Source organism: Hemitrygon akajei, chromosome 22 (genome assembly GCF_048418815.1).
Source record: "Hemitrygon akajei chromosome 22, sHemAka1.3, whole genome shotgun sequence".
In the NCBI taxonomy this organism is placed as follows: Eukaryota; Metazoa; Chordata; class Chondrichthyes; order Myliobatiformes; family Dasyatidae; genus Hemitrygon; species Hemitrygon akajei.
The window spans coordinates 66071973-66099954 of NC_133145.1; the positions used below are offsets into that span (position 1 = coordinate 66071973).

Here is a 27982-nt window from a genome sequence, read left to right on the forward strand (position 1 = left end):
GAGGAAGCAATGCGATTGCAGCAGGACCTAGACAAATTGGAAGAATGGGCAAAAAAATGGCAGATGGGTTACAGTGTTGGGAAATGTATGATAATGCATTTTGGTAAAAGGAACAATAGTGCAGACTATTATTTAAATGAGGAGAAGGTTCAAACATCAGAGGTGCAGAGACACTTGGGTGTCCTCGTGCAAAAGTCCCAAAAGGTTAATTTATAGATTGAGTCTGTGGTAAAGAAGGCAAATGCAATGTTGGCATTTATTTCAAGGAGAATAGAATATAAAAGCAAGGAGATAATGCTGAGGCTTTATAAGACAGTAGTCAGGTCACACTTGGGAGTATTGTCAAGAGTTTTGGGCTGCTTATCTCAGAAAGGATGTATTGTCATTGGAGAGAGTCCGGAGGAGGGTCACGACGATGATTCTGGGAATGAAGGGGTTAACATACGAGGAGTGTTTGGCTGCTTTGGGCCTGTACTCACTGGAATTTGGAAGAATGCTGGGGGGGGAGTCTTTTTGAAATGTATCAAATGTTGAAAAGACTAGATAGGGTGGATGTGGAGAGGATGTTTCCTATGATGGGTGTATCCAGAACTAGAGGGCACAGCCTCTAAACAGAGGGGTGCCCTATTAGAACAGAGGTGAGGAGGAATGTTTTTAGCCAGAGTAGTGAATCTACAGAATGCACTGCCACATTCTGTGGTGGAGGCCAAGTCTGTGGGTATATTTAAGGTGGAAGCTGATTGTTTCCTGATTGGCCGGGGTATCAGAAGATATGGCGAGAAGGCAGGTGTATGGGGTTGAGTGGATTCTGAGATTAGTCATGCTGGAATAGCAGAGAAGACTTGATGGGCTGAATGGCCTAATTCTGCTCCTATTTCTTGTGGTCTTATGGACTCATTATGGAGCCTAATGGCCGAGGGTAAGAGTGACATATAGCACTCTTTGGAGCAGTGCAGTTGTCTTAGTCTATTACTAAAAGTGCTCCGCTGTTCAGCCAAGGTGGCATGCAGAGGATGAGAAACATTGTCCAGAATTGCCAGGACTTTCCTTCAGGTCCTTTATTCTACCACATCCTCCAGTGTGTCCAGTTTGACTCCTATAACAGAGCCAGACTTTCAGTTTATTGAGCCTGTTGGCATCACTTGTGCTGATGCCATTGGCCCAGCACACCACCACATAGAAGATTGTACTGGCAACAACAGACTAGTAGAATAAGTGAAGGAGAGGTCTGCATACTCCAAAGGACCTCAGGAAGTAAAGGTGACTCTGGCCGTTCATGTACACAGCCTCCGTGTTGGTACTCCATTCAAGTCTGTCATCCAGGTATACCCCAGGTACTTGTAGATCCTCTCCATATCCATGTACTCATCATCAATAGTAACAGGGAGCAGTGCAGGCTTAGTCTTCCTAAAGTCCATCACCATTTCCTTTGTCTTACTGAAGTGGAGCTGCAGATGATACAGTTTGCACCATTTGACAAAGTCCTCCACCTGGGCCCTGTATTCATCCTCCCATCCTCCCTTAAAAACCCAACTATTGCTGAATCATTAGAACATTTCTGCAGATGACATGACTCAGTGTTGTATCTAAAGCCCATGGTGTGCAGGATGAACAGGAAGGGAGCCAATACAGTCCCCTGTGGGTCCCAGTGCTGCTTAAAGCCATGTCTGACACACAGCTCTGAAGCCACACAAACTGTGGTCTGCCAGTCAGGTAGTCCATCATCCAGGATACAATGGAAGTGCCAACCTGCATTGAAGGGAGCTTTTCCCCAGCAAAGAGGGGTGTATTGAAGGCACTTGAGAAATCAAAAAACACGATCCTCACAGTGCTGCCCTGCTTATCTAAATGGGAGTAGGTTCTGTTCAGTAGATAGATGATGGATTGTCAACTCCAATGTGCCCCTGGTAGGCAAACTGCAGCAGATTGAGGGTTGATCTGACCAGGAATTGGAGGTGAGCCAGAACCAGCCTCTCTAGGGTCTTCATGATGTGTTAGTCAGTGCCATTGGACGGTAGTCATACAAGACTTTTGGTTGGCCCTTGTGCACTGGGTCCATACAGTTGGGACCCCTTCCAAGCTGAGACTCATAGAAAATGTGCTGGAGAATTCCACACAGCTGTTCAGCACACTCCTTCAGGATCTTGGGGTTCATACCATCTGGTTCCCAATGCTTTGCCACATCTGAGTTTCCCCAGAACCCTTTTCATTTGCTCAGTAGTGAAGGCGAGTCCATGACGACTGGGGAGTTGGTGGAAGGTGGAGGCTGGAGAAGGTGAAGATCAGGATGATAGCATTTGCTATGTGGAGGTGAGGGTGGTAGGTGCCGTTCAAGGAGGGGATGTGTACAGTTGTAAGAACAAAAGAATTAGGAGCAGGAGTAGGCCATCCAGCCCATCGATCCTACCCTGCCATTCAATAAGATTATGGCTGATCTGTCCATAAACTCAGCTCCATCTACCTGCCTTTTCCCCATAACCCTTAATTCCCCTATTAAATCTATCTAAATGTTTTTTAAATATATTTAGTGAAGAAGCCTCAACTGCTTCCCTGTGCAAAGAATTCTACAGATTCACCACTCTAGGAAAAACAGTTTCTCCTCATCTCCGTCCTAACTTTTCTTGAGCCAATGTCCCCTAGTTCTAGTTTCACCTACAAATGGAAACAACTTTACTACTTCTATCTTATCTATCCCTTTCAAAATTTTGTATGTTTCTATAAGATCCCCTCTCATTCTTCTGAATTCCAGAGAGTATAGTCCCAGGCGACTCAATCTCTCCTCATAGGTTAACTCCTTTATCCCTGGAATCAACCTGTTGAACTTCCTCTGCACTGCCTCCAAAGCCAGTATATCCTTCCTCAAGTATGGAGACCAGAACTGCACACAGTACTCCAGGTAGAGTCTCACCAGTACCCTGTATAGTTGCAGCATGACCTCCCTACTCTTGAATTCAATCCCTCTAGCAATGAAGGCCAACATTCCATTTGCTTTCTTAATAACCTGTTGCACCTGCAAGCCAACTTTTTACGATTCATGCACAAGCACTCCCAAGTCCTTCTGCATAGCAGTATGCTGCAATCTTTAACTATTTAAATAATAATCTGCTCTTCTATTATTCCTTCCAAAGTGGATGACCTCGCATTTACCGGCGTTATATTCCATCTGCCAGACCTTGGTCCACTCACTTAACCTATCTATATCCCTCTGCAGACTCTCCACATCCTCTGTACAGATTTGTTTTTCCACTCAGTTTAGTGTGATCAGTAAATTTTGCTACACTACACTCAGTCCCCTCTTCCAGATCATCAATGTAAATGGTAAACAGCTGCGAGCCCAGCACCGACCCCTGCGGCACCCCACTCACCACTGACTGCCAACCGGAGAAACACCCATTTCTATCAACTCTCTGCCTTCTATTGGTTAACCAATCCACTATCCATGCCAATACACTTCCTTCGACTCCATGCATCTGTATCTTATTTATAAGTCTCTTGTGCGGCACCTTATCGAATGCCTTCTGGAAATCCAAGTATACAACATCCATCTGTTCCCCTCTATCCGCTGCTCTCATTAAGTCCTCAAAGAACTCCAGTAAGTTTGTCAAACAGGACCTGCCCTTTTAGAATCCATGCTGCGTCTGTCTAATGGAACCACTCCTTTCTAAATGTTTCGCTATTTCTTCCTTAATGACAGCTTCAAGCATTTTCCCAACTACAGATGTTAAGTTAACTGGCCTTTAGTCGCCCATCTTTTACCTACATCCTTTTTTAAAAAGTGGCTTGACATTTGCTGTCTTCCAGTCCGCTGGGATCTGCCCAGAGTTTAAAGAATTTTGGTAAATGATTACCAACATGTCTACTATAACCTCCGCCAATTCCCTCAGCACCCTGGGATGCATCCCATCAGGACCAAGGGACTTATCTACCTTTAGGCCCTCTAGTCTGCTCATCACTATCTCTTTAGTGACAGTGATTTTATCGAGGTCCTCACTTCCCATTTCACCCTTCTTTGGCATATTAGACAGGTCCTCCACTGTGAAGACGGACACAAAATAGTTATTCGATGCTTCAGCCATTTCCTTATAACCCAATATCAATTTCCCCTTTTCGTCTTCCAAGGGACCTACATTGACTTTAGCCACCCTCTTCTGCTTTATATATTTATAAAAGCTTTTGCCATCTGTTTCTATATTTTGTGCTAATTTACTTTCATACTCTATCTTCCCTTTTCTTATTTCTTGTTTTGTTGTTCTTTGTTGCTTTTTAAAGTTTTCCTAATCTTCCAGTCTCCCACTACTCTTTGTGACTTTGTACACATGAGCTTTTAATTTGATATCTTTTATTTCCTTAGTTATCCAAGGCTGGCTCTCCCCACACTTACTGTCCTTACGTTTGACTGGAATATACTTTTGTTGAGCACTGTGAAAAATCTCTTTGAAAGTATTCCACTGTTCCTCAACTGTCCTACCAGTTATAGCCTGTGTAGTTCATCCACATGAAGAATAAGGGGGGAGGAGGGAGGCATTGGTGCTGAGGGAGCATTGGGTGCCTCAGCACCTTGATTGGTGTGCTGAGGGGGGTGTGAATAGGAAGGCAACTGTCAAACCTATTGAAGAATTAGGTTAACACGAGGAAATCTGTAGATGCTGGAAATTCAAGCAACACACACAAAATGCTGGTGGAACGCAGCAGGCCAGGCAGCATCTATAGGGAGAAGCAATGTCGACGTTTCGGGCCGAGACCCTTCGTCAGGACTGACGGAGTCCTGACGAAGGGTCTCGGCCCGAAATGTCAACATTGCTTCTCTCTATAGATGCTGCCTGTGAAGAGTTAGGTTAACTCATTAGCCCATTCATGGCTGCATTCCCAGGCTCTACAGCTAGGTTGATTGAAGCTCTTCATCTCCCAAGAGCTACTCTGCCCAAGCACACATCCCTGAGGTTCTGTAGCTTTTCGATCAGGACTGTAGGAATGATGGTATAAAAATGCTGAGCTATAATCAATAAGCAGCATCCTGACATAGTAATTTGTATTGTTCAGGTAATCCAAGGCCACATGAAGAACTAATGAGATCACATCCACTGTAGACCTATTGTGGTAATAGGCAAATTGCAGTGGGTCCAGGTCCTCGTTGAGGCATGAGTTCATTCTAGCCATGACCAACCTCTCAAAACCCTTCATCATCGTAGATGTGAGTGCCACTGGATGATAGTCATTAAATCAGCTCACATTATTCTTGGGCACTGGTACCATTGTTGCCCTTTGGAATCATGTGGGAACTTCAGAATGTAGCAATGAGAGATTGAAAATGTCTGAACATCTCCGTCATTTGTTGCCACAGATTTTCAGAGCCTTATCAGGTACTACATCAGGGCCTACCAACTTGTGAGGGTTCACCCTCCTGAAAGACAGCCTGACATCAGCCTCCGAGACAGAGATCACTGGGTCACCAGATGCTGCAGGGATCCTCATAGCTGTAGTTTTATTCTCCCTTTCAAAGTGGGCATAAAAAACTTTGAACTTGTATGGGAACACCATTCATGATGTTGGGTTTCGCTTTGTAAGAATCCTGCTAGAGTTTATGTGCATCTGATGTCGTCTCCAACCTCGCCGGGAATTGTTCCATTGCTCTTGAATTAGCTCTTGCAAGTCATACTTGGTTTTCTTGTACAGACCTGGGTCACCAGATTTGAATGCCACAGATCTAGCCCTCAGCAGACTACGAACCTCCTGGTTCATCCGCAGCTTTTGATTTGGGTATGTACAGTAAGTTTTCATTAGCACACACTCATTCACACAGGTTTTAATGATGTCAGTGACAACTGTGGTATATTCATTCAAACTCTAAGATGAATCCCTGAATACAGTCCAGTCCACCAATTCAAAGCAGTCCTGTGAGCGTTCCTGTGCTACCCTTGTACATATCTTCTTCATCCTCACTACTAGTGCAGCAGTTTCAGTCTCTGCCTATACTTGGAGTGAAATACAGCCAAGTAATCAGACTTCCCAAAGTGTGGGCATGGGATAGCACGGTAAGCGCTCTTGGTGGTAGTGTAACAGTGGCCCAGTGGGCTGTTTCCTTAGGTACTCCAAGCAATTTGTTGGTAATAATTACTTAGAGATTTTTTTCAGTGTGGCTAGTTAAAACCCCCCAAAATGACAGGGTGTGCTGTTTCATTCCTGTCGATCACATAGCACAGTTCGTCTAGAACCTGCTTGACATTGGCCTATGGTGCGATGTACACCACTAACAAAATGATCACTGAAATCACCCACAACAGGTAAGATAGACGGCACTTTATCACAAGCTATTCCATGTCAGGTGAACAGGACTGGGACAGAACCGCCATGTTTGTACACCACGTGGAGTTGATCATGAAGCATACTTCACCTCCTCCGGCTTTGAAAGACTCATCTCTCTCTCTGCTGTTGTGCCAGACCAGCCATCAGCCCTGGTTCAGTGAGTGGGAATAGTGAAAAGGTAGACGATTCTAAACAAGGTTCATCCAAGCGAGATTACAGCATTAGACCAGATACGTGTTAACGAGTAGAGATGTCACACAACAGACAGAGCCAGGCTCTGCAGTCCAAGTTGTCAATGGCAGAGGCTGATTAAGAAGCTGACAGAATGTCCCCATCACCTGAGCACAGAAGCAGTAATTACATAGTGGAGCCTTCTCAGCAGGTCTCAGACCAAGTGCCCAGTGGACCTGATGATTTAGCATCACCTGGTTGCCACCCACACACAGATATGCTCCCCACTACACGTGACGTGTGTATCTCTGAGCCCTTCCTCCACGACATGCCTGGTCATGTGTGTTTATCTGGGGCCATGCCCCACTACATGCTTGGTCATGTGTGTTTATCTGGGGCCATGCCCCACTACATGCCTAGACACGGGTGTATGCTACTGCTCACAGATGTACACCAGAGCTCAGCCCCCACTGCATATGTGAACCTGTAATGGCCTGTCCCTTTGTTCACACTGAACACCACAACCCCTGCTCCAAGTCAGGGTCTCACTGCTGGGAGTGTTTGAGAAAAAACTGAGCGGATGACAGCTGTGCTTATTACTACCGGGGTTGTGGTTAATCCATCTGCACATCACGAAATGAAGATGGAACATGTATGGCCTTGTAATGATTACTGACAGGCATGTGACCGAGCAACCAGCTAATTCCCCAAATTTCAAAGCATCTTGTGAATCTCAACCGCTCATCGCTGAGGCTGCGACTTTGGTGGTAGGTGGGATCAGATGACAGGAAACGATTGCAGTGGTCAGAGTGGGAGGATGAGAAGAATGATCAGGAGTCTGTGTCAGAAACAGACAGAGTAATAATTGTTGCTCTATCCCTATGACCCCGCAGATCAGCCACAGACTTCAGTGACCCTCTGTGAACACAATACCTTTAGCTGCCAGCATCTGAAGCTTTAAGTTTAATTTCTGACTCTCTCCACTTGGTTCATGTTTCCTTGACGTCTGCCTTGCCAACTAAGCTTTTGATCCTCTGACCGCACCTAGCACCTCCCCCCCACACACCTCTTCTTCCTCCCAGCACCTCTCCGGCTCCCCGCTCCCAGCACCTCTTCCCCCAACCCCCTGCTCCTAGCACCTCTTCCCCCATCCCACAACCCCTGCTCCTAGCACCTCTTCCCATCCCATTCCCCGCTCCTAGCACCTCTTCCTCCATCCACTCCCCACTCCTAGCACTTCCCCAGAGGCCGCTTCCTGTTTCTGACATTTTCGCGTCCTTTGTTGCGCGGCAACAGACTGCCACTGTTTAATTGGTCGACGGGCTTTGACCGACAGTTAGACTGATCAATGGACGAGCGCGAAACGAGGATACGCGACGCCGATTGGTGGAGCTGCAGTTAACAAAGGTGGGTGGCCATGGTGACGGGATTTGGGTGAAGCCGGCGCGGGTGCGTGGTTCCGGGCTGGTGGGAGCGCGCAGTGATCAGATGGCGGCCACTATCAGCCTGTTCGATTTGGCCAATTTGAGCATCGGGCACCCCGGGCCCGGTGCAGTCAATTTCACAGCCCTGCACTCATTATTGCACGCCGTGTTGCAGCACCTGGGCATCCAGCAGGTGCTGACAGAGCGGCAGCCTGAGTTGCTTGGCCCCGAGCCCAGCATTGGTACCGAGCCCGCGCCCTCACCCTCTCCCTACCGTCGGCTGGAACAGCAACTGCTGCGGATGGAGCAGCAGGTGGAGGAGCTGACACGGCTGCCCAGCGCCCTGGAGCTGCTGCAGCGCAGCCGGCAGGACGGCAAGGCAGTGAGCGACGTTTGGAACCTACTTCAGCTCCGCAAGAACACCGAGCTCAACCGGGAAGGTGTGGACAAGGTAGGGGCGCGGACACAGAAGAGAGTTCGGGGACAGTGGGTTCCTGTCAGAATGAAGGGCGAGCCATGGTATCTGACTGGTCAGGTATACGGAGACTCAGGTTAACAAGAAGAGGAGGCGTGTGTCCAGTACAGGCAGCTGAGAGCATCCAAATTCATTGAGATATGAAGACTGGACAGACTGGGAAGATTTCCCAGGAGGGAAAGAGCTGAAAGGTGTAGTTTATAAACTCCTGGGAGATTAAGGCTGGCCAGAGTCTGTTTTTGAGAGTAGGAGCGTATAAAATAAGAGTGCTTAAGTTGAAGGTGAGAGGGAGGTGGGTTAAGGGGGATTTGAGGAAAATTCCTTCACACTGCCTGTTGGAATGAGCTGCCAGACGAGGTGGTGAAAGCAGGAACAGTTAAAGTTCATAGTACATTTACTATCTAAGTACATATATGTCACCATATACAACCCTGAGATTCATTGGCTTGTGGGCATTGACAGTATATACAATAGAGTCAATGAAACAGAACGGACAAACAACCAATGTGCAAAAGACAAACTGCAAATACAAAGAAAAAATAATAAATATATATCCTAATGTAGACAACTGAGGCTAGTTTGAATGGGACTCATTCCATAAGACATAGGAGCAGAATTATGCCATTCTGCCCACTGAGTCTGCTACATCATTCCATCATGGCTGATCCTGGATCACACTCAACCCCATACACCTGCCTTCTCGCCATCATCTTTGATGCCTTGACCAATCAACTTCCACCTTAAATATACCCGTAGACTAGGCCTCCACTGCAGTCTGTGGCAGAGCATTCCACAGATGTATTACTCTCCGGCTAAAAAATTCCTCCTTCTGTTCTAAAGGGTCACCCCTCAATTTAGAGGTTGTGCCCTCTAGTTCTGAATACCCCCACCATAGGAAACACCCCCTCCACATCCACCCCATCTAGTCCTTCAATATTTAGTTGGGGTCAATGAGATCCCCACACATTCTTCTAATTTCCAGTGAGTACAGGCCCAAAGCTGCCAAACACTCCTCATTTGTTAACCCCTTCATTCCCTCAATCATCCTTGTGAACCTCCTCTGAACTCTGTCCAATGACAACTCATCCTTTATGAGATATGGGGCCCAAACCTGTTGACAATACTCCAAGTGTGGCCTGACTAGTGACTCCTTGTTTTTATATATTATTCTCCTTGAAATAAATGCCAACATTGCATTTGCCTTCTTTACCGCAGACTCAACCTATAAATTAACCTTCTGGGACTTTTGCATGAGAACTCCTAAGTCCCTTTGCACCTCTGATGTTTGAACCTTCTCCTCATTTAGATAATAGTCTGCACTATTGTTCCTTTTACCAAAATTCATTATCATACGTTTCCCAACACTGTATTCCATCTGCCACTTTTTGACATTCTTCCCATTTGTCTAAGTCCTGTTGCAATCACATTGCTTCCTCAGCAGTACCTACTCCTCTACCTATCTTCATATCATCCACAAACCTTGCCACAAAGCCATCAATTCCATTATCCAAATCACTGATAAACAATGTGGAAAAGTAGCGGTCCCGATACTGACCCCTGAGGAACAACACCATTCACTGCCAGCCAACCAGAAAAGGCCCCTTTTATTCCCATTGTCTGCCTTCTGCCTGTCAACCATTCCTCTACTCATGCCAGTATATTTCCTGTAACACCATAGGATTTTATCCTGTTAACAGCCTCATGTGTAGCACCTTATCAAAAATGCCTTCTGAAAATCCAAGTAAATGACATCCACTACCTCTCCTTTGTCCACCCTGCTTGTTACTTCCTCAAAGAACTCTAACAGATTTGTCAGGCGAGATTTCCTTTACAGAAACCATACTGACATTGACTTATTTTATCATTAGTCTCTGAGTACCACAAAACCTCATCCTTAATAATAGACTCCAACACTTCCCCACAACATCAAAGGCTGCAGGACATTCACTGTGCTCTCTGGTCTTCCCCCGAAGGTCCTGTTCCTGCGCTGTAACCCTCCCCCCCCGAAGGCCATGTTCCTGCACTGTAACCCTCCCCCCCTCCCGAAGGCCATGTTCCTGCACTGTAACCCTCCCCCCCCCCAAAGGCCATGTTCCTGCACTGTAACCCTCCCCCCCCCCAAAGGCCATGTTCCTGCACTGTAACCCTCCCCCCCCGAAGGCCATGTTCCTGCACCGTAACCCTCCCCCCCCCGAAGGCCATGTTCCTGCACTGTAACCCTCCCCCCTCCGAAGGCCATGTTCCTGCACTGTACAGTGTTCCCCGAGGGCCCTGTTCCTGTACTGTACAGTGTTCCCTGAGGGTCCAGCTCCTGTACTGTACAGTGTTCCCTGAGGGTCCAGCTCCTGTACTGTACAGTGTTCCCCAAGGGCCCTGTTCCTGCACTGTACGGTGTTTCCCGAGGGCCCTGTTCCTGTACTGTACGGTGTTTCCCGAGGGCCCTGTTCCTGCACTGTACGGTGTTCCCCGAGGGCCCTGTTCCTGTACTGTACGGTGTTCCCCAAGGGCCCTGTTCCTGTACTGTACGGTGTTCCCCGAGGGCCCAGCTCCTGTACTGTACGGTGTTCCCCAAGGGCCCTGTTCCTGCACTGTACGGTGTTCCCCGAGGGCCCTGTTCCTGTACTGTACGGTGTTTCCCGAGGGCCCTGTTCCTGTACTGTACGGTGTTCCCTGAGGGCCCTGTTCCTGTACTGTACGGTGTTTCCCGAGGGCCCTGTTCCTGTACTGTACGGTGTTCCCCGAGGGCCCAGCTCCTGTACTGTACGGTGTTCCCCAAGGGCCCTGTTCCTGCACTGTACGGTGTTCCCCGAGGGCCCTGTTCCTGTACTGTACGGTGTTCCCCGAGGGCCCTGTTCCTGTACTGTACGGTGTTCCCTGAGGGCCCTGTTCCTGTACTGTACGGTGTTTCCCGAGGGCCCTGTTCCTGTACTGTACGGTGTTCCCCGAGGGGACTGTTCCAAATGGCCTAATTCTGTTCTTTTGTCTTATGTTGTGTGGTGCAAGACAGCACAATGGAAATGTAATCAATGTAGATAACAGAACTGTAGGAAACCTGCCTCACAGGGTGACCATTCAAAGCATTCTGTCTGCTGATTGACCAGCACAACCCACTCCTGCTGATGGATATTAAAGTTCCCATGTAGAGTACATTCTATGACCTCTGTACTCTGGGCTTCCATGTGTTGCTCAATGTGGAGGAGCACTGCTTCATAACTTGAGTGAGGGCAGGTGGCTCTGGTCAGTGGGAGGTTTCAGTGCCCATGTTTGACCTAATGCCATATAACTTGTAAGGCTCCCAGGGCTACTTCCTTCTACTATGCCCCACACTGCCAGCCCCTGTGATTTAATCATTCTTTCAGGTTGGCCATAGGGAAGTCTGTGGGTGGCGGGGGTGGGGGGGGTTGTGGTGGTGAGGGTGGCATGTGAGATCCATAAAGCCAAGATAATTTTGTGGAACCACTCCAACCTTTGAGTCAATGCATTAGGTGAAATCAGTTTTAGCTGAGCCTGTTGTCCAGGAGCCTCTGGGGTATCTGGTGGGTGTGACATTGAACCATTGTTTTGTGATCAGTCAAATGGTGCCAACAAAGCCTGTGCCCGAGGAGGGTCTCTGTTTGTATGTCTGCATTCTCTGAGCATGGAACAACAATGTGCAATTGGGAAGCAGCTGTAATGACATTGTTTTTCATACCATTTCTGGTACACAGACAGAGCTGTTCGGACTTGTTTAATGGGCTTCCTGGGCCATCAGGCATGGAAGAGTCTCAGTGAAACACAATGCCTCTTGTACACACCAAGATAATGATCTGATGTCAGAACGTCCTGCTTCACTGCTTGTAAATCAACTTGACCGTGCCCTTTCGTGTCCAGACTCTCTCTGAGAGCAGTGTGTGTTTTGCGAGTTGTTAACAAGACTTGCCTGAGCAGTTGGCTCTTCAGAAAGTTTGAGGGGTAACTCCTTTGCCGTCTGAGACTATGTGTAAATAACAGGAATTGAGTCAAGTGAAATGATCCGTATGGAAACTGAGGAGATGATGGTTAATATTTTGGGTCAGCTGACTTCACTTAACCACATCTCATTGGTTATCCACTTACCTGTGGGATTAAATTCTGCTTGCTTTGTGTTGTAGGTCTGCACAATTAGTATTGTGGGATTCAGAGAATGTAACTGTTAAACTTGCCTCCTGCCAAACAGCCACTGTTTTATCCATGCTTGAATCTTTCCTGTAATACCAAGGGGTCATAGCTTGTTAAGCAGCCTCATGTGTGGCACCTTATCAAAGACGTTCTGAACATCCAAGTACACAACATCAGCTGATTCTCCTTTGTCTATCGAGCTTGTTACTTCTTCCAAGAATTCCAACAGATTTGTCAGGCAATATTTTCCCTTGAGGAAACCATGCTGACTATGGCTTATTTTAGCATTGGCCTCCAAGTACCTTGAGTCCTCATCCTTGATAATCAACTCCAATGTCTTCCCACTGAGGTCAGACTAACTGGCCTATAGTTTCCTTTCTTCTGCCTCTCTCCCTTCTAGTAGAGTGGAGTGACATTTGCAATTTTCCAGTCTTCCAGAATCATTCCAGAATGTAATGATTCTTGAAAGATCATTACTAATGCTTCTTGAAAGATCATTACTAATGCTTCTACAGTATCTTCAGTTACCTCTTTCAGAACTCTGGGATGTACACCATCTGGTCCAGGTGACTGATCTATCTTCATACCTTTCAGTTTCCCAAGAACCTTCTCTCTAGTTATGGTAACTTCACGTACTTCATGCCCCCCTCAGCACCCGCAACTTTCACCAAATTGCTAGTGTTTTCCACAGCGAGGACCAATGCAAAGCATGTTTTCAGTTCGACCACTATTTTGTTGTCCCCCATTACTACCTCTTCAGCATCGTTTTCTGGCAGTCCGATATTCACTCTCATCTTTCTTTTACACTTTATGTATCTAAAGAAACTTTGGGTATCCTCTTTAATATCATTGACTAGCTTACCTTTCTATTCCATCTTTACCTCTTTAGTGATTTCTTAAATTGCCTTCTGTTGCTTTTTAATGCTACCCAATACTTTAACTTCCCACTAATTTTTGTTCTATTGTGTGCCCTCCCTTTGGCTTTTATGTTGGCATTGACTTCTCTTGTTAGCCATGGTTGGGGCATCTTGCCTTAGAATACTTATTTCTCTATATCCAGTGCCTTTCAAATTGCTTCCAGAAATTCCAGCCATTGCTGCCCTGCCATCATCTCTGCCAGTGTTCTTTACCAACTACTTCTGGCTATCTTCCCTCTCATGGCTCTCTAATTCCCTTTACTCCATTGTAACACTAATACATCTGACTTTAACTTCTCCTTCTCAAATTTCAGAGTGAATTTGATCCTATTATGATCACGTGCCCCCAAGGGTTCTTTTACCTTAAGCTCTCTGATCAATTCTGGTTCATTGCACAACACCCAGTCCAGAATAGCTAGTGCCCTAGTGGGCTCAAGCACGGGCTGCTCTAAAAAGCCACCTTGTAGGCACTCTTGAAAATCCCTCTCTTGTAATCCAGCACCAACCTGACTTTCCCAATCTACCTGCATATTGAAATCCTCCATGACTATTGTAACATTACCCTTTCGTCATGCATTTTCTATCTTCATTGTAATTTATAGGCCACATCCTTACTACTGTTTGGGGGTCTGTATACAACTCCCATCAGGGTCTTTTTACTCTTGCAGTTCCTTAGCTCTATCCACGATTCAATGCCTTCTGACCCTATGTCACCTCTTTCTGTTGATTTGATTTCATTTTTTACCAACAGGGCAACACCACCCCCCCCCCCCCCCCCGCTTTCCTGTCTGTTCTTTCGATACATTGTGTATCCTCAAACATTAACCTCCCAGCATTTTGTTTATAATACATTGTTTGCAGCTGAACACAAATATAACTTCAGACTACTTGTATCTTGTAGGAATTTGGAGAAACAAGAAATTAACTTTTATTGAATATAATGATTTAATTTTTGTTTGTACTCTGTGTCTGAGACTTTTTTTGCTTAACTGTCCAACAATAATCAGCTGGCATTGATGGATTCCATTTTCCCGATATGACTTCTTCATGATCCCAAAGTCCTGGTGAACTCTTTCACCATGCTCATCACTGTCAGTGCCAAGATTTGCAGAGAAGAAGTCTAAATGGGAGCACAGAAAATTAATCTTTAGTGGCATGTTGCACTTCAAGGTTTTTGTGTGCTTGAAGCATGTTGTCAATCAGCCTTGCTTAGTTTGTTGCTTAGTAGTTGCCAAAAATATTTTTCAACAACATCTTTGAATGCCTTACATATGATTTTCTCTGGTCCCACTAGAAGTTCTTCGCTTTGCCTGTCATTGATGACCTGTTTGATTTTTGGACCAACAAAAGCGTCTTCCTTAATCTTGGCATCAGAGTGGGAAACATCTGTCTCAAATATCAAAACCCTTCACAGAAATTTTTGTGCCTGGCAACAGCAGATTTCATCCTTGCAGTCTTGAACCCAGTAATTCTGTTTTTGTCTCTGACAAACCCAAGTCTCTGATCAGCTCATTTTATTCAGATCGAGTTATCAGATGTGACTCACTTGACATAATGGGTTCAAAATCTATATCAGTATCAGTTTCGTTTTCCATTCCTGGCTTGTGCATCATGGCATCTTCGTCTGCCTCCTCTAGACTCCATGTCTCTGGTGCCTTCAGTACTGGAAAACTGTTGTCATTCGGCACAGATCTCATGGCTGAAGGGAGATTGGAGTATTCAATGGATTTCTTCTTTTTAGCATAGAAACCAGACACACTGGTCAGACAGGAGTAGCAGTCTGTCACATAGAAACATAGAAAACCTACAGCACAATACAGGCCCTTTGGCCCACAAAGTTGTGCTAAGCATGTCCCTATCTTTGAAATTACTTGGCTTACCCATAGCCCTCTATTTTTCTAAGCTCCATGTACCTATCCAAAAGTCTCTTAAAAGACCCTATCGTATCCGCCTGCACCACTGTTGCCGGCAACCCATTCCACGCGCTTGCCACTCTCTGAGTAAAAACCTTGCCCCTGACATCTCCTCTGTACCTACTCACATGATCCTTCTGCTCTCACCATATCATTGGGGCAGTGAACGGCGTTGACTTCTGAGCCAAGCTCTCAGATTGACAGTGCATGTTGTGCAACAAACGTGAGGAGCCCCGGTTTTATCTTGGCTGCCAATCTTCAATGGCTTTTTTAATGAGGAGTCATGCTCCATCTTTGTTATATTTGTGATATGTATAAGCTTAAATCTCAAAGTATTGCGGCTGTTTCAACATTGGTAAGACATTTTGCTATCACAAATACAATTGCATTATTATTTATAGTAAGTACGCACTATGCTATGTGTGTAGGGCATGCACATCAAAGTGTTTGTAAACAGATATTCACGTAAACACAATGCATAGAATAGTGTGTGCATGATGCTTTTATAGCCTTTCTAAAACCTGTCCTGCCATGCTGTATCCATCCTGCCTAAGCATACCTGGACAAGATAAAAAGCTTTTCAGCTTACATTGTGGGCAACACATTAATAAACTTGAATTATGAATGGAAATAACAAATGTAGACGATTTAAACAAATGGGCATGATAGGGAAATTTCATGGTGATTTTCATCATCAACAGCCCAAAATACGTAAGATACATCCAAAAGTATTCAGGAAGCAAAATCTTTGTTGTCCAGATTATCAGTTCTCCAAATCTTCATCTTTTCAGACTCCAGGTGTTTTCACTTCATTCATGCTTACAGAAACAAACTCTGAACTGTCACATCTCTGGGAAGAGTTGGAAGCCCTTTGATTAAGCTCTTCTCTTCTGCATCTTTCCTTTACTCTGGCAATCCCTTTGCCCATTCTCTCATGTTGTGTTGTGGTTCCCTGCCTTACTAACCCTCTTCAGTTGCTGTTATTATGTGTAGATTAGTTCCAGTTCTGTAACATGTCCTCAGGCCTCTCCTGTTACTACATTGCCTGGACTGATACATTCACGGCCTCACTTATATCCCAGCAACACAGTGATTATACCCACCTTTGCTGCCAACACCTCCAAGGCTCAGGGTAAGGAGGTGTGGGGTTGTATTCTGGCTCTGGAGGTGGTGGGGAGCGGCAGTGGTGGTGAGACTGGGCAAGTGGTAGGAGACAGGTTGGAAGTTCAGCATTATGTGTGGGGGTTTTTAGCCAGCAGGCCTGCCTCAGTAGCGTATTCACAGGGTCCTACATTGAATATTTTTATGCAGTGATCAATCAACAGTATGTAAAAAGAGCCACATTTTCAATTAGGTCTGCAATCAAGATTTAAAAGGCAGAGCTTCATGGCAGTTTCTCTGAGTTGTGCAGTGACTAATCAACAGAGAGGGATTCATTATAAAGGGCCACTGAAAGTAGCACAGGCACAAGTGGAGCGGCCATTCTTTTGACTGTGCCAGTCTTTAGAGTGGCTTTGGCTCATCAGGCTTGGGAGAGGTAAAGTATCTGCACTTCTCTTTTTGTTCTTATTTCTTCATTCCTTGTCTGTTAGGGGATAGTAGTGCAGTGAGAATGGCTCCAGTGCAGTTTTTCGTAATGTGTGGGGCATTTGGGATGTCTGGGAGACTTCCAGTTGCACACAGTAATATTAATTGAGTAACAAATCCCAAGGTGCAAACAAAGTCGGCGTCAAAGTTCAGGCAGAGATCAAAACATCCAGAGAAATCCAAAAACCAGAATCAGGAAACAGGCAGAGTCGATATTCAGACAGAGTACAGATAAAAATGCTGGAAAGGCTCAGGAAAATTTACTGGATCTGATTGTAGAGGGAGGTACAGAGGCCCAGGTTCTATAGCTTGTGGATCAGGATTGTGGGAATGAAGGTGTTAAACACTGAGCTATAGTCAACCAACAGCATTCTGACATTGGTGTTTTTATTGCCCAGGTGATTTAAGGCCGTGTGAGGAGCCATTGAGATTGTGCCTGCCATAGACCTATTCTGGTGATAGGCAAATTATAGTGCGTTTAGGTCCTTGCCGAGGTAGAAGTTCATTCTAGCCATGACCAAACTCTCAAAACATCTCATCACCGTAGATGTGAGTGCTACTGGGTGATACTCATTAAGAGAAGCTCACACTACTCTTAGGCAAAAAACATCATGAACAAAGCGGATGAACTTAGAGTGTGAATCAGTACTTGGAGCTATGATGTTGTACCCATAACAGAGACTTGGATGGCTCAGAGGCAGGAGTGGTTACTTCGAGTGCCAGGTTTTAGATGTTTCAGAAAGGACAGGGAGGGAGACAAAAGAGGTGGGGGCATGGTACTGTTGATCAGAGATAGTGTCATGGCTGCAGAAAAGGAGGAAGTCATGGAGGGATTGTCTACTGAGTCTCTGAGGGTGGAAGTTAGAAACAGGAAAGGGGTCAATACTCTATTGGGTGTTTTTTATAGACTACTCAATAGTAACAGGGACATGAAGGAGCAGATAGGGAGACAGATTCTGGAAAGGTGTAATAATAACAGGGTTGTCGTGGTGGGAGATTTTAATTTCCCAAATATTGATTGGCTTCTTCCTAGAGCAAGGGGTTTAGATGGGGTAAAGTTTGTTAGGTGTGTTCAAGAAGGTTTCCTGACACAAAATGTAGATAAGCCTGCAAGAGGAGAGGCAGTTCTTGATCTGGTATTGGGAAATGAATCTGGTCAGGTGTCAGGTCTCTCAGTGAGATAGCATTTTGGAGATAGTGATCACAATTCTATCTCCTTTACCATAGTATTGGAGAGGGATAAGAACAGACAAGTTAGGAAAGCGTTTAATTGGAGTAAGGGGAAATATGAAGCTATCAGGAAGCATAAATTGGGAACAGAGGTTCTCAGGGAAATGTATGGCAGAAATGTGGCAAATGTTGTGGAGATATTTGTGTGACGTTCTGCATAGGTACGTTCCAATGCGACGGAAAGAATAGTAGGGTAGAAGGGTATTGTCTTTATTCTTTGGAACGTAGAAGGTTGAGGGGGGACTTGATAGAGGTATTTAAAATTATGACGGGGATAGATAGAGTTGTCGTGGATAGGCTTTTTCCATTGAGAGTAGGGGAGATTCAAACAAGAGGACATGAGTTGAGATTTAGGGGGCAAAAGTTTAGGGGTAACACGAGGGGAAATTTCTTTACTCAGAGAGTGGTAGCTGTGTGGAACGAGCTTCCAGTAGAAGTGGTAGAGGTAGGTTTGATATTGTCATTTAAAAAAAATAATTGGATAAGTATATGGACAGGGAAGGAGTGGAGGGTTATGGGCTGAGTGCAGGTCGGTGGGACTAGGTGAGAGTAAGCGTTCGGCATGAACTAGAAGGCCCGAGATGGCCTGTTTCCATGCTGTAATTGTTATATGGTTATATGTTATAAGAACTGTGATGTACAAAGGCTGTTGAAAATCTAGTCAAGAAGAAAATAAAAGGTGGGACCTGTACAAGAAAGACAAATTACACCTGAACTACAGGGGGACCAATATCCTTGCAGGGACGTTTGCTAGTGCTATGGGGGGGGGGGGGGGGTGGTTAAACTAGATTTGCAGGGGGATGGGAACCAGAGTGCTAGAGTAGATAGTGGAACGGGGGTGAAAATAAATGATGTTAAAGGTTCATGCAAAGTCACAAATAGAAGGTTTGTGTGTGGTGGTAATAATCTTCTGAGGTGTGTCTATTTCAATGCAAGGAGAATTGTGGGGAAGGCAGATGAGCTGAGGGCATGGATTGACACATGGAATTACGACATTATAGCCATTAGTGAAACTTAGCTACTGGAGGGGGAGGACTGGCAGCTTAATGTTCCAGGGTTTAAATGTTTCAGACATGGTAGAGGCAGAGGGTTGAAGGGTGGGGGGGTGGCATTGTTAGTCAGGGAAAATATTACAGCAGTGCTCAGGCAGGACAGATTAGAGGGCTTGTCTACTGAAGCCATATGGGTGGGAGCTGAGAAACAGGAAAAGTAAGACCACATTAATGAGGTTGTATTATAGACCACCCAATAGTCAGTGAGAATTGAAGGAGCAAATCTGCAGAGAGATAGCAGACAACTGCAGGAAACATAAAGTTGTGATAGTAGGGGATTTTAATTTTCCACATATTGATTAGGACTCCCATACTGTTAAAAGTCTAGACAGGTTAGAATTTGTAAAATGTGTTCAGGAAAATTTTCTAAATCAATATATTGAGGTACCAACTAGAGATGATGCAATATTAGATCTGTTAGGAAATGAGTTAGGACAGGTGACGGAAGGGTGTGTAGGGGAACACTTCGGTTCCAGTGATCATAACACCATTAGTTTAAACTTGATCATGGATAAAGATAGATTTGGTCCTCGGGTTGAGGTTCTAAGCTGAAAAAAGGCCAAATTTGAAGAAATGAGAAAGGATCTAAAAAGCGTGGATTGGGACAGGTTGTTCTCTGTCAAGGATGTGATTGGTAAGTGGGAGGCCTTCAAAGGAGAAATTTTGAGAGTGCAGAGTTTGTATGTTCCTGTCAGGATTAAAGGCAAAGTGAAATAAGAATAAGGAACCTTGGTTCTCGAGGGATATTGGAACTCTGATAAAGAAGAAAAGAGAGATGTATAACATGTATAGGCAACAGGGAGCAAATAGGTTCTTGAGAAGTATAAAAAGTGCAAAAAAATACTTAAGAAAGAAATCAGGAGGGCTAAAAGAAGACATGAGGTAGATTTGGCAGTCAAGGTGAAGGATAATCCAAAGAGCTTCTACAGGTATATTAAGAGCAAAAGGAAAGTAAGAGATAAAATTGGTCCTCTTGAAGATCAGAGTGGTCTGCTATGTATGGAACCAAAAGAAATGGGAGAGATCTTAAATGGTTTTTTTGCATCTGTATTTACTAAGGAAACTGGCATGGAGTCTTTGGAAATAAGGCAAACACGTAGTCAGGTCATGGAACCTATACAGATTGAAGAGGAGGAGGTGCTTGCTATCTGTGTTTGTTTCTTTTAAATTTAGTTTTTCTTAGTTTAGGATTTTTTTCCTCTGTTTATAAATATCTTTTTCATGGTTAATTATAAAGAGATTGGGAGGCAAAACTCCCATTTGCCCTTTGAAATATGTGTCTTTACATGTTAACCGTTAATAATGTAATCCTGATTTCTATGTACCATTATCAATATTGATATGTTTATTAATTTGAAATTTAAAAAAAAGATTGAAAAAGAGACTAGTGTTGAAATTGCAGGGGCCCTGGCAGATATATTTAAAATGTCGGTATTGTGTGCAGTTTTGGTCACCGAATTACAGGAAGGATATTAATAAGGCTGAACATAGAACATAGAATAGTACAGCACATTACAGGCCCTTCAGCCCACAATGTTGTGCAGACCCTCAAACCCTGCCTCCCATATAACCCCCCACCTTAAATTCCTCCATGGCTAGTAGTCTCTTAAATTTCACTAGTGTATCTGCCTCCACCACTGACTCAGGCAGTGCATTCCACACACCACACTCTCTGATTGAAAAACCTTCCTCTAATATCCCCCTTGAACTTCCCTCCCCTTACCTTAAAGCCATGTCGTCTTGTACTGAGCAGTGGTGCCCTGGGGAAGAGGCACTGGCTGTCCACTCTGTCTATTCCTCTTAATATCTTGTACACCTCTATCATGTCTCCTCTCATCCTCCTTCTCTCCAAAGAGTAAAGCCCTAGCTCCCTTAATCTCTGATCATAATCCATACTCTCTAAACCAGGCAGCATCCTGGTAAATCTCCTCTGTACCCTTTCCAATGCTTCCACATCCTTCCTATACTGAGGCGACCAGAACTGGACACAGTACTCCAAGTGTGGCCTAACTAGAGTTTTATAGAGCTGCATCATTACATCGCATCTCTTAAACTCTATCCCTCGACTTATGAAAGCTAACACCCCATAAGCTTTCTTAACTACCCTATCTACCTGTGAGGCAACTTTCAGGGATCTGTGGACATGTACCCCCAGATCCCTCTGCTCCTCCACACTGCCAAGTATCCTGCCATTTACTTTGTACTCTGCCTTGGAGTTTGTCCTTCAAAAATGTACCACCTCACACTTCTCTGGGTTGAACTCCATCTGTCACTTCTCAGCCCACTTCTGCATCCTGTCAATGTCTCTCTGCAATCTTCGACAATCCTCTACACTATCTACAACACCACCAACCTTTGTGTTGGCTGCAAACTTGCCAACCCACCCTTCTACCCCCACATCCAGGTCATTAATAAAAATCACAAGAAGTAGAGGTCCCAGAACAGATACTTGTGGGACACTACTAGTCACAACCCTCCAATCTGAATGTACTCCCTCCACCACAACCCTCTGCCTTCTGCAGGCAAGCCAATTCTGAATCCACCTGGCCAAACTTCCCTGGATCCCATGCCTTCTGACTTTCTGAATAAGCCTAAGTTGAAAGAGTGCAGAGAATGTTTACAAGGATTTTGCCGGGAATTGAGGAAATGAGTTACAGAGAAAAGTTGAATAGGTTAGGACTTTATTCCCTGGAGTATAGAAGAATGAGGGGAGACTTGATTGAGGTATATAAAATTATGATGAGTATAGATAGAGTGAATGCAAGCGAGCTTTTTCCACTGAGGCTAGAGGAGAAAAAAAACCAGAGGACATGGGTTAAGGGTGAAGGGGGAAAAGTTTAAAGGGAACAATGGGGGGGGCTTCTTCACACAGAGTGGTGGGAGTATGGAATGAGCTGCCAGCTGAAGTGGTAAATGCAGGCTCACTTTTAACATTTAAGAAAAACTTGGACAGGTACATGGATGAGAGGTGTATGGAGGGTTATGGTCCAGGTGCAGGTCAGTGGGACTATGCAGAAAAATGGTTCGGCACAGCCAAGAAGTGCTGAAAGGCCTGTTTCTGTGGTGTAATGTTCTATGGTTCTATCTATGGGTGAGGTGCCAGAGGATTGGAGGATAGCTCATGTCATTCCATTGTTTAAAAAAAGGCTCTAAAAGCAATCTGGGAAATTATAGGCCGGCAAGTTTGATGTCAGTAGTAGGTAAATTATTGGAAGGAGTATGAAGAGATAGGATCTACGAGTATTTGGATAGACAGGGTCTTATTAGGGAGAGTCAACATGGCTTTGTGCGTGGTAGGTCATGTTTAACCAATCTATTAGAGTTTTTCGAGGAGGTTACCAGGAAAGTGGATGAAGGGAAGGCAGTGGATGTTGTCTACATGGACTTTCAGTAAGGCCTTTGACAAGGTCCCGCATGGGAGGTTAGTTAGGAAGATTCAGTCGCTAGGTATACGTGGTGAGGTAATAAATTGGATTAGACATTGGCTCAATGGGAGAAGCCAGAGAGTGGTAGTGGAGGATTGCTTCTCTGAGCGGAGGCCTGTGACTAGTGGTGTGCCACAGGGATCAGTGCTGGGTCCATTGTTATTTGTCATCTATATCAATGATCTGGATGATAATGTGGTAAATTGAATCAGCAAATTTACTGATGATACAAAGATTGGAGGTGTAGTGAACAGTGAGGAAGGTTTTCAAAGCTTGCAGAGGGATTTGGACCAGCAGGAAAAATGGGCTGAAAAATGGCAGATGGAGTTTAATGCAGACAAGTGTGAGGTATTGCACTTTGGAAGGGCAAACGAAGGTAGAACATACAAGGTAAATGGTAGGACACTGAGGAGTGCAGTAGAACAGAGGGATCTGGGAATACAGATACATAATTCTCTAAAAGTGGCGTCACAGGTAGATAAGGTTGTAAAGAGAGCTTTTGGTACATTGGCCTTTATAAATTGAAGTATTGAGTATAGGAGTTGGAATGTTCTGGTGAGGTTGTATAAGACATTGGTGAGGCCAAAATTGGAGTACTGTGTGCAGTTTTGGTCACCAAATTACAGGAAGGATATTAATAAGGTTGAAAGAGTGCAGAGAATGTTTACAAGATGTTGCCAGGACTTGAGGAAATGAGTTACAGAGAAAGGTTGAATAGGTTAGGACTTCATTCCCTGGAGCGTAGAAGAATGAGGGGAGATTTGATAGAGGTATATAAAATTATGATGGGTAGAGATACAGTGAATGTAAGCAGGCTTTTTCCACTGAGGTTAGGGGAGAAAAAAAACCAGAGGACATGGGTTAAGGGTGAAGGGGGAAAGGTTTAAAGGGAACAATGTGGGGGGGACTTCTTCACATAGAGAGTAGTGGGAGTGTGGAATAAGCTGCCAGCTGAAGTGGTAGCTGAAGGCTCATTTTTAACATTTAAGAAAAACTTGGACAGGTACATGGATGAGAGGTGTATGGAGGGATATGGTCCAGGTGCAGATCAGTGGAACTAGGCAGAAATATGGTTTGGCACAGCCAAGAAGGGCTAAAGTGCCTGTTTCTGTGCTGTAGTGTTTTGTGGTTCTAAAAGCTTATGAAAGTTCGAAAAGCTAGGTAATGATAGAGATCTAGAAAATTATAAGGTTAGCAGGAAGGAGCTTAAGAATGAAATTAGGAGAGCCAGAAGGGGCCATGAGAAGGCCTTGGCGAGCACAATTAAAGAAAACCCCAAGGCATCCAACAAGCATGTGAAGAGCAAGAGGATAAGACATGAGAGAATAGGACCAATCAAGTGTGACAATGGAAAAGTGTGTATGGAACCGGAGTATAACTGAGGTACTTTGCTTCAGTATTGACTACGGAAAAGGATCTTGGCGATTGTAGGGATGACTTACAGCAGATTGAAAAGCTTGAACATATAGACATTAAGAAAGCGGATGTGCTAGAGCTTTTGGAAAGCATCAATTTGGATAAGTCTCTGGGACCGGATGAGATGTACTACAGGCTACTATGGGAGGCAAGGGAGGAGATTGCTGAGCATCTGGCAGTGATCTTTGCATCATCAATGGGGACGGGGGAGGTTCCAGAGGATTGGAGGGTTGCAGATGTTGTTCCTTTATTCAAGAAAGGGAGTAGAGTTAGCCCAGGAAATTATAGACCAGTGAGTCTTACTTCAGTGGTTAGTAAGATGATGGAGAAGATCCTGAGAGGCAGGTCTTATGAACACTTGGAGAGCCATAATATGATTAGGAATAGTCAGCATGGCTTTGTCAAAGGCAGGTCGTGTTTTATGAGCCTGGTTGAATTTTTTGAGGAGGTGACTAAACACATTGATGAAGGTAGAGCAGTAGATTTAGTGTTTTTGAATTTCACAAGGCATTTGACAAGGTACCCCATGCAAGGCTTATTGAGAAAGTAAGAAGTCATGAGATCCAAGGGGACCTTGCTTTGTGGATCCAGAACTGGCTTGCCCACCGAAGGCAAAGAGTGGTAATAGACAGGTCATATTCTGTGTGGAGATCGGTGACCAGTGGTGTGCCTCAAGGATCTGTTCTGGGACCCCCTTCTCTTCATGATTTTTATAAATGATCTGGATGAGGAAGTGGAGGGATGGGTTAGTAAATTTGCTGATGACACAAAGGTTGGGGGTGTTGTGGATAGTGTGGAAGGCTGTCAGAGGTTACAGTGGGATATTCAATAGGATGCAAAACTAGGCTGAGAAGTGGCAGATGGAGTTCAACCCAGATAAGTGTGAGGTGGTTCATTTTGGTAGATCAAATATGATGGCAGAATACAGTATTAATGGTAAGAATCTTGGCAGTGTGGAGGTTCAGTGGGAACTTGGGGTCCGTGTCCATAAGATGCTCAAAGCTGTTGCAGATGTTGACACTGTGGTGAAGAAGGCATATGGCGCATTGGTCTTCATCAACAATGGGATTGAGTTTAAGAGCCAAGAGGTAATATTACAGCTATATTGGGCCCTGGTCAGACCCCACTTGGAAGGATGTGGAAACTATCAAAAGGGTGCAGAGGAGATTTACAAGGATGTTGCCTGGATTGGGAGCATGCCTTATGAGAATAGGTTGAGTGAACTTGGCCTTTTCTCCTTGGATCGACGGAGGATGAGAGGTGACCTGATAGAGGAGTATAAGATGATGAGAGGCATTGATTATATGGATAGTCAAAAGCTTTTTCCCAGGGCTGAAATGGCTATCATGAGAGGGCACATATTTAAGATGCTTGGAGATAGGTACAGAGGAGATGTCAGGGGTATGTTTTTTACACAGAGAATGGTGAGTGTGTGGAATCTTCTACCGGCAATGGTGGTGGTGGCGGATACAATAGGGTCTTTTAAGAGACTCCTGGATAGGTACATGGAACTTAGAAAAATAGAGGGCTATGGGTAACCCTAGGTAATTTCTAAATTAAGTACATGTTTGGCACAGCATTGTGGGCCGAAGGGCCTGTATTGTGCTGTAGGTTTCCTATGTTTCTATGCACTGGTAAAATTGTTGCTTTTTTGAGGCAGGTGGGAACTTCCAACTGTAGCAGTGAAAGGTTGAAAATGTTCTTGAATAGTCCTGCCAGTTAGCTGGCATGAGTATTCGGAGCCTTACCAGGTCCTGTCGCCTTGCGAGGGTTCACCCTCTTCAAAGGCAGCCTAACAACAGCCTCCAAGACAGGGATCAGAGTGTCACTGGGTGAAGCATGGATCTTCACAGCTGTAGTTATATTCTCCCTTTCAATGCCAGCATAGTGGGCATTGAACTTGTATGGGAGTGAAGCTTTGCTGCCATTCATGCTATTCTTTTAAGAGACTGTAAGATAGGTATATGGAGCTTAGAAAAATAGAGGGCTATGCAGTAGGGACATTCTAGGCAGCTTCTAGGGTAGGTTACATGGTCGACACAACATTTTGGGCTGAAGGGTCTGTAATGTGTAGATTTTCTATGTTTCTATGTGCCTTCTGGTTCATTCATGGTGGCTTTTGGTTTGCGAATGTACAGCAGTCTTTGTAGCACACACTCATCCACACAGGTTTTAATGAAGTCGGTAACAACTACAGCATACTCATCCAGATTTGTTGGTGAATCCCTGAATACAGTCCAGTTCACCAATTCAAAGCAGTCCTGTAGGCACTCCTGTGCTTTCCTTGTCCATATCCTCTTGGTCTTCACTACTGGTGCTGCAGTCTTCGGTCTCTGCCTATACTCAGAGAGTAGAAGTACTGCCAGGTGATCAGACTTTCCATTGTGAAAGTGTGCAATAGCACAATAAGCACATTTGATCTTAGTGTAAAAGTGGTCCACTGTGTTGCTTCCTTTGGCACTACAAGAGATTTGTTATGGTAGTTATTTAGTGACTTTTTCTGGTTGGCATGGTTAAATCCCCCAAAATGAAGCTGAAGGCATCAGGGTGTACTCTTTTGTGCAGGTTGATCCCATTACTCAGATCATCTCGAGCCTGTTTGACATTGGCCTGAATTGGAATGTACACCACTACCAAAATGATCACAGAAATCTCCTGTGACTGGTAAAATCGATGGCACTTAATTGTGAGATATCCAGGTCTGGTGAGCAGACCACACTGATACACTTGTGCAACAAGAGGAGTTGGTCATAAGGTATACACCTCCATGTCTGCTTTAGAGAGACTCGACAGTTCTGTCCTGACAGTGTATAGTTAACCCATCAATCTGAATCACTGCTTCCGCTACAGAAGGGGTTAATCCAGATTCCATGAAACAAAGGACACATGTGGATTCAATGAATCAAAGGATTTGGTCAGATTAGGAGAATGGGCAAAGAAGTGGCAGATGGAATACAGTGTTGGGAAGTGAATGGTCATGAACTTTGGTAGGAAGAAATAAAGGATAGACTATTTTCTCAATAGAGAGAAAATTCAAAAATCTGAGGTGAAAAGGGGCTTGGGAGTCTTTGTGCAGAATTCCCTAAAGGTTAGTTTGCAGTTTGAGTCTGTCGTGAGGAAGGCAAATGCAATGTTAGCATTCATTTCAAAAAGACAATATAAAATCAATGATGTAATGTTGAGGCTTTATAAAGTACCGGTGAGGCCTCACTTGGAATACTGTGAGCAGTTTAGGGTCCCTTATCTTAGAAAGGATGTGCTAACACTGGAGAGGGTTCAAAGGAGGCTCACAAAAATGATTCCAGGATTGAAAGACTTGTCACATGAAGAGCATTTGATGGCTCTGGGCCTGTATTCATTAGAATTCAGAAGAATGGGAGGTGACCTAACAAATTGAAACTATCAAGTGGTGAAAGGCCTTGATAGAGTGGATGTGGAGCAGATGTTTCCTGTGGTGAGAGATTCTAGGTCCAGAGGACACAGCCTCGCAATAGAAGGGTGTCCTTTTGGAATGGAGATGAGGAATTTCTTTAGGGATGATGGCAGGATGGATGTGGACTATGTAGGGTGAAGCAGGGGCAACGCAATGAGAATTGGCCGTAGGGTGACGCAGAGAGAGTGGTAGAACAAAACAAAGTAACACAAGTAAGTGGAAAACACAGGAGATTCTGTAGATGCTGGAAATCTTGGGCCACACAAAATACTGGAGGAGTTCAACAGGTTAGGCAACATCTATGCAGAGGAATAAACATTCAATGCCTCTGGCTGAGACTTCATCAGGACTAGAAAGGAAACAGGAAGAAAACAGAATAAGAAGATGGGTGGGGGAAGGTCGAGGAAGAGGGCAAACAAGAAGGTGATGGGTGAGACCAGGTGAGGGGGAAGAAGTGGGAGGCTAGAGTAAATGGAATTAGTCTAGGTGGATACATGGA

General features: G+C 44.8%; 1 protein-coding gene across 3 annotated transcripts in view; it reads left to right on the forward strand.

Moving 5' to 3' along the window:
* The first annotated feature begins 7947 nt into the window (after positions 1-7947).
* LOC140714843 (uncharacterized) overlaps positions 7948-27982 on the forward strand; it is a 76419-nt gene continuing 56384 nt past the window's right edge. For all 3 annotated transcript variants that reach the window (XM_073026502.1, XM_073026503.1, XM_073026504.1), the window contains exon 1: positions 7948-8349. In XM_073026502.1, coding sequence (XP_072882603.1) covers positions 7963-8349 — 387 coding nt within the window. In that variant the 5' untranslated portion in view covers positions 7948-7962. The remainder of the gene's footprint in view (positions 8350-27982) is intronic.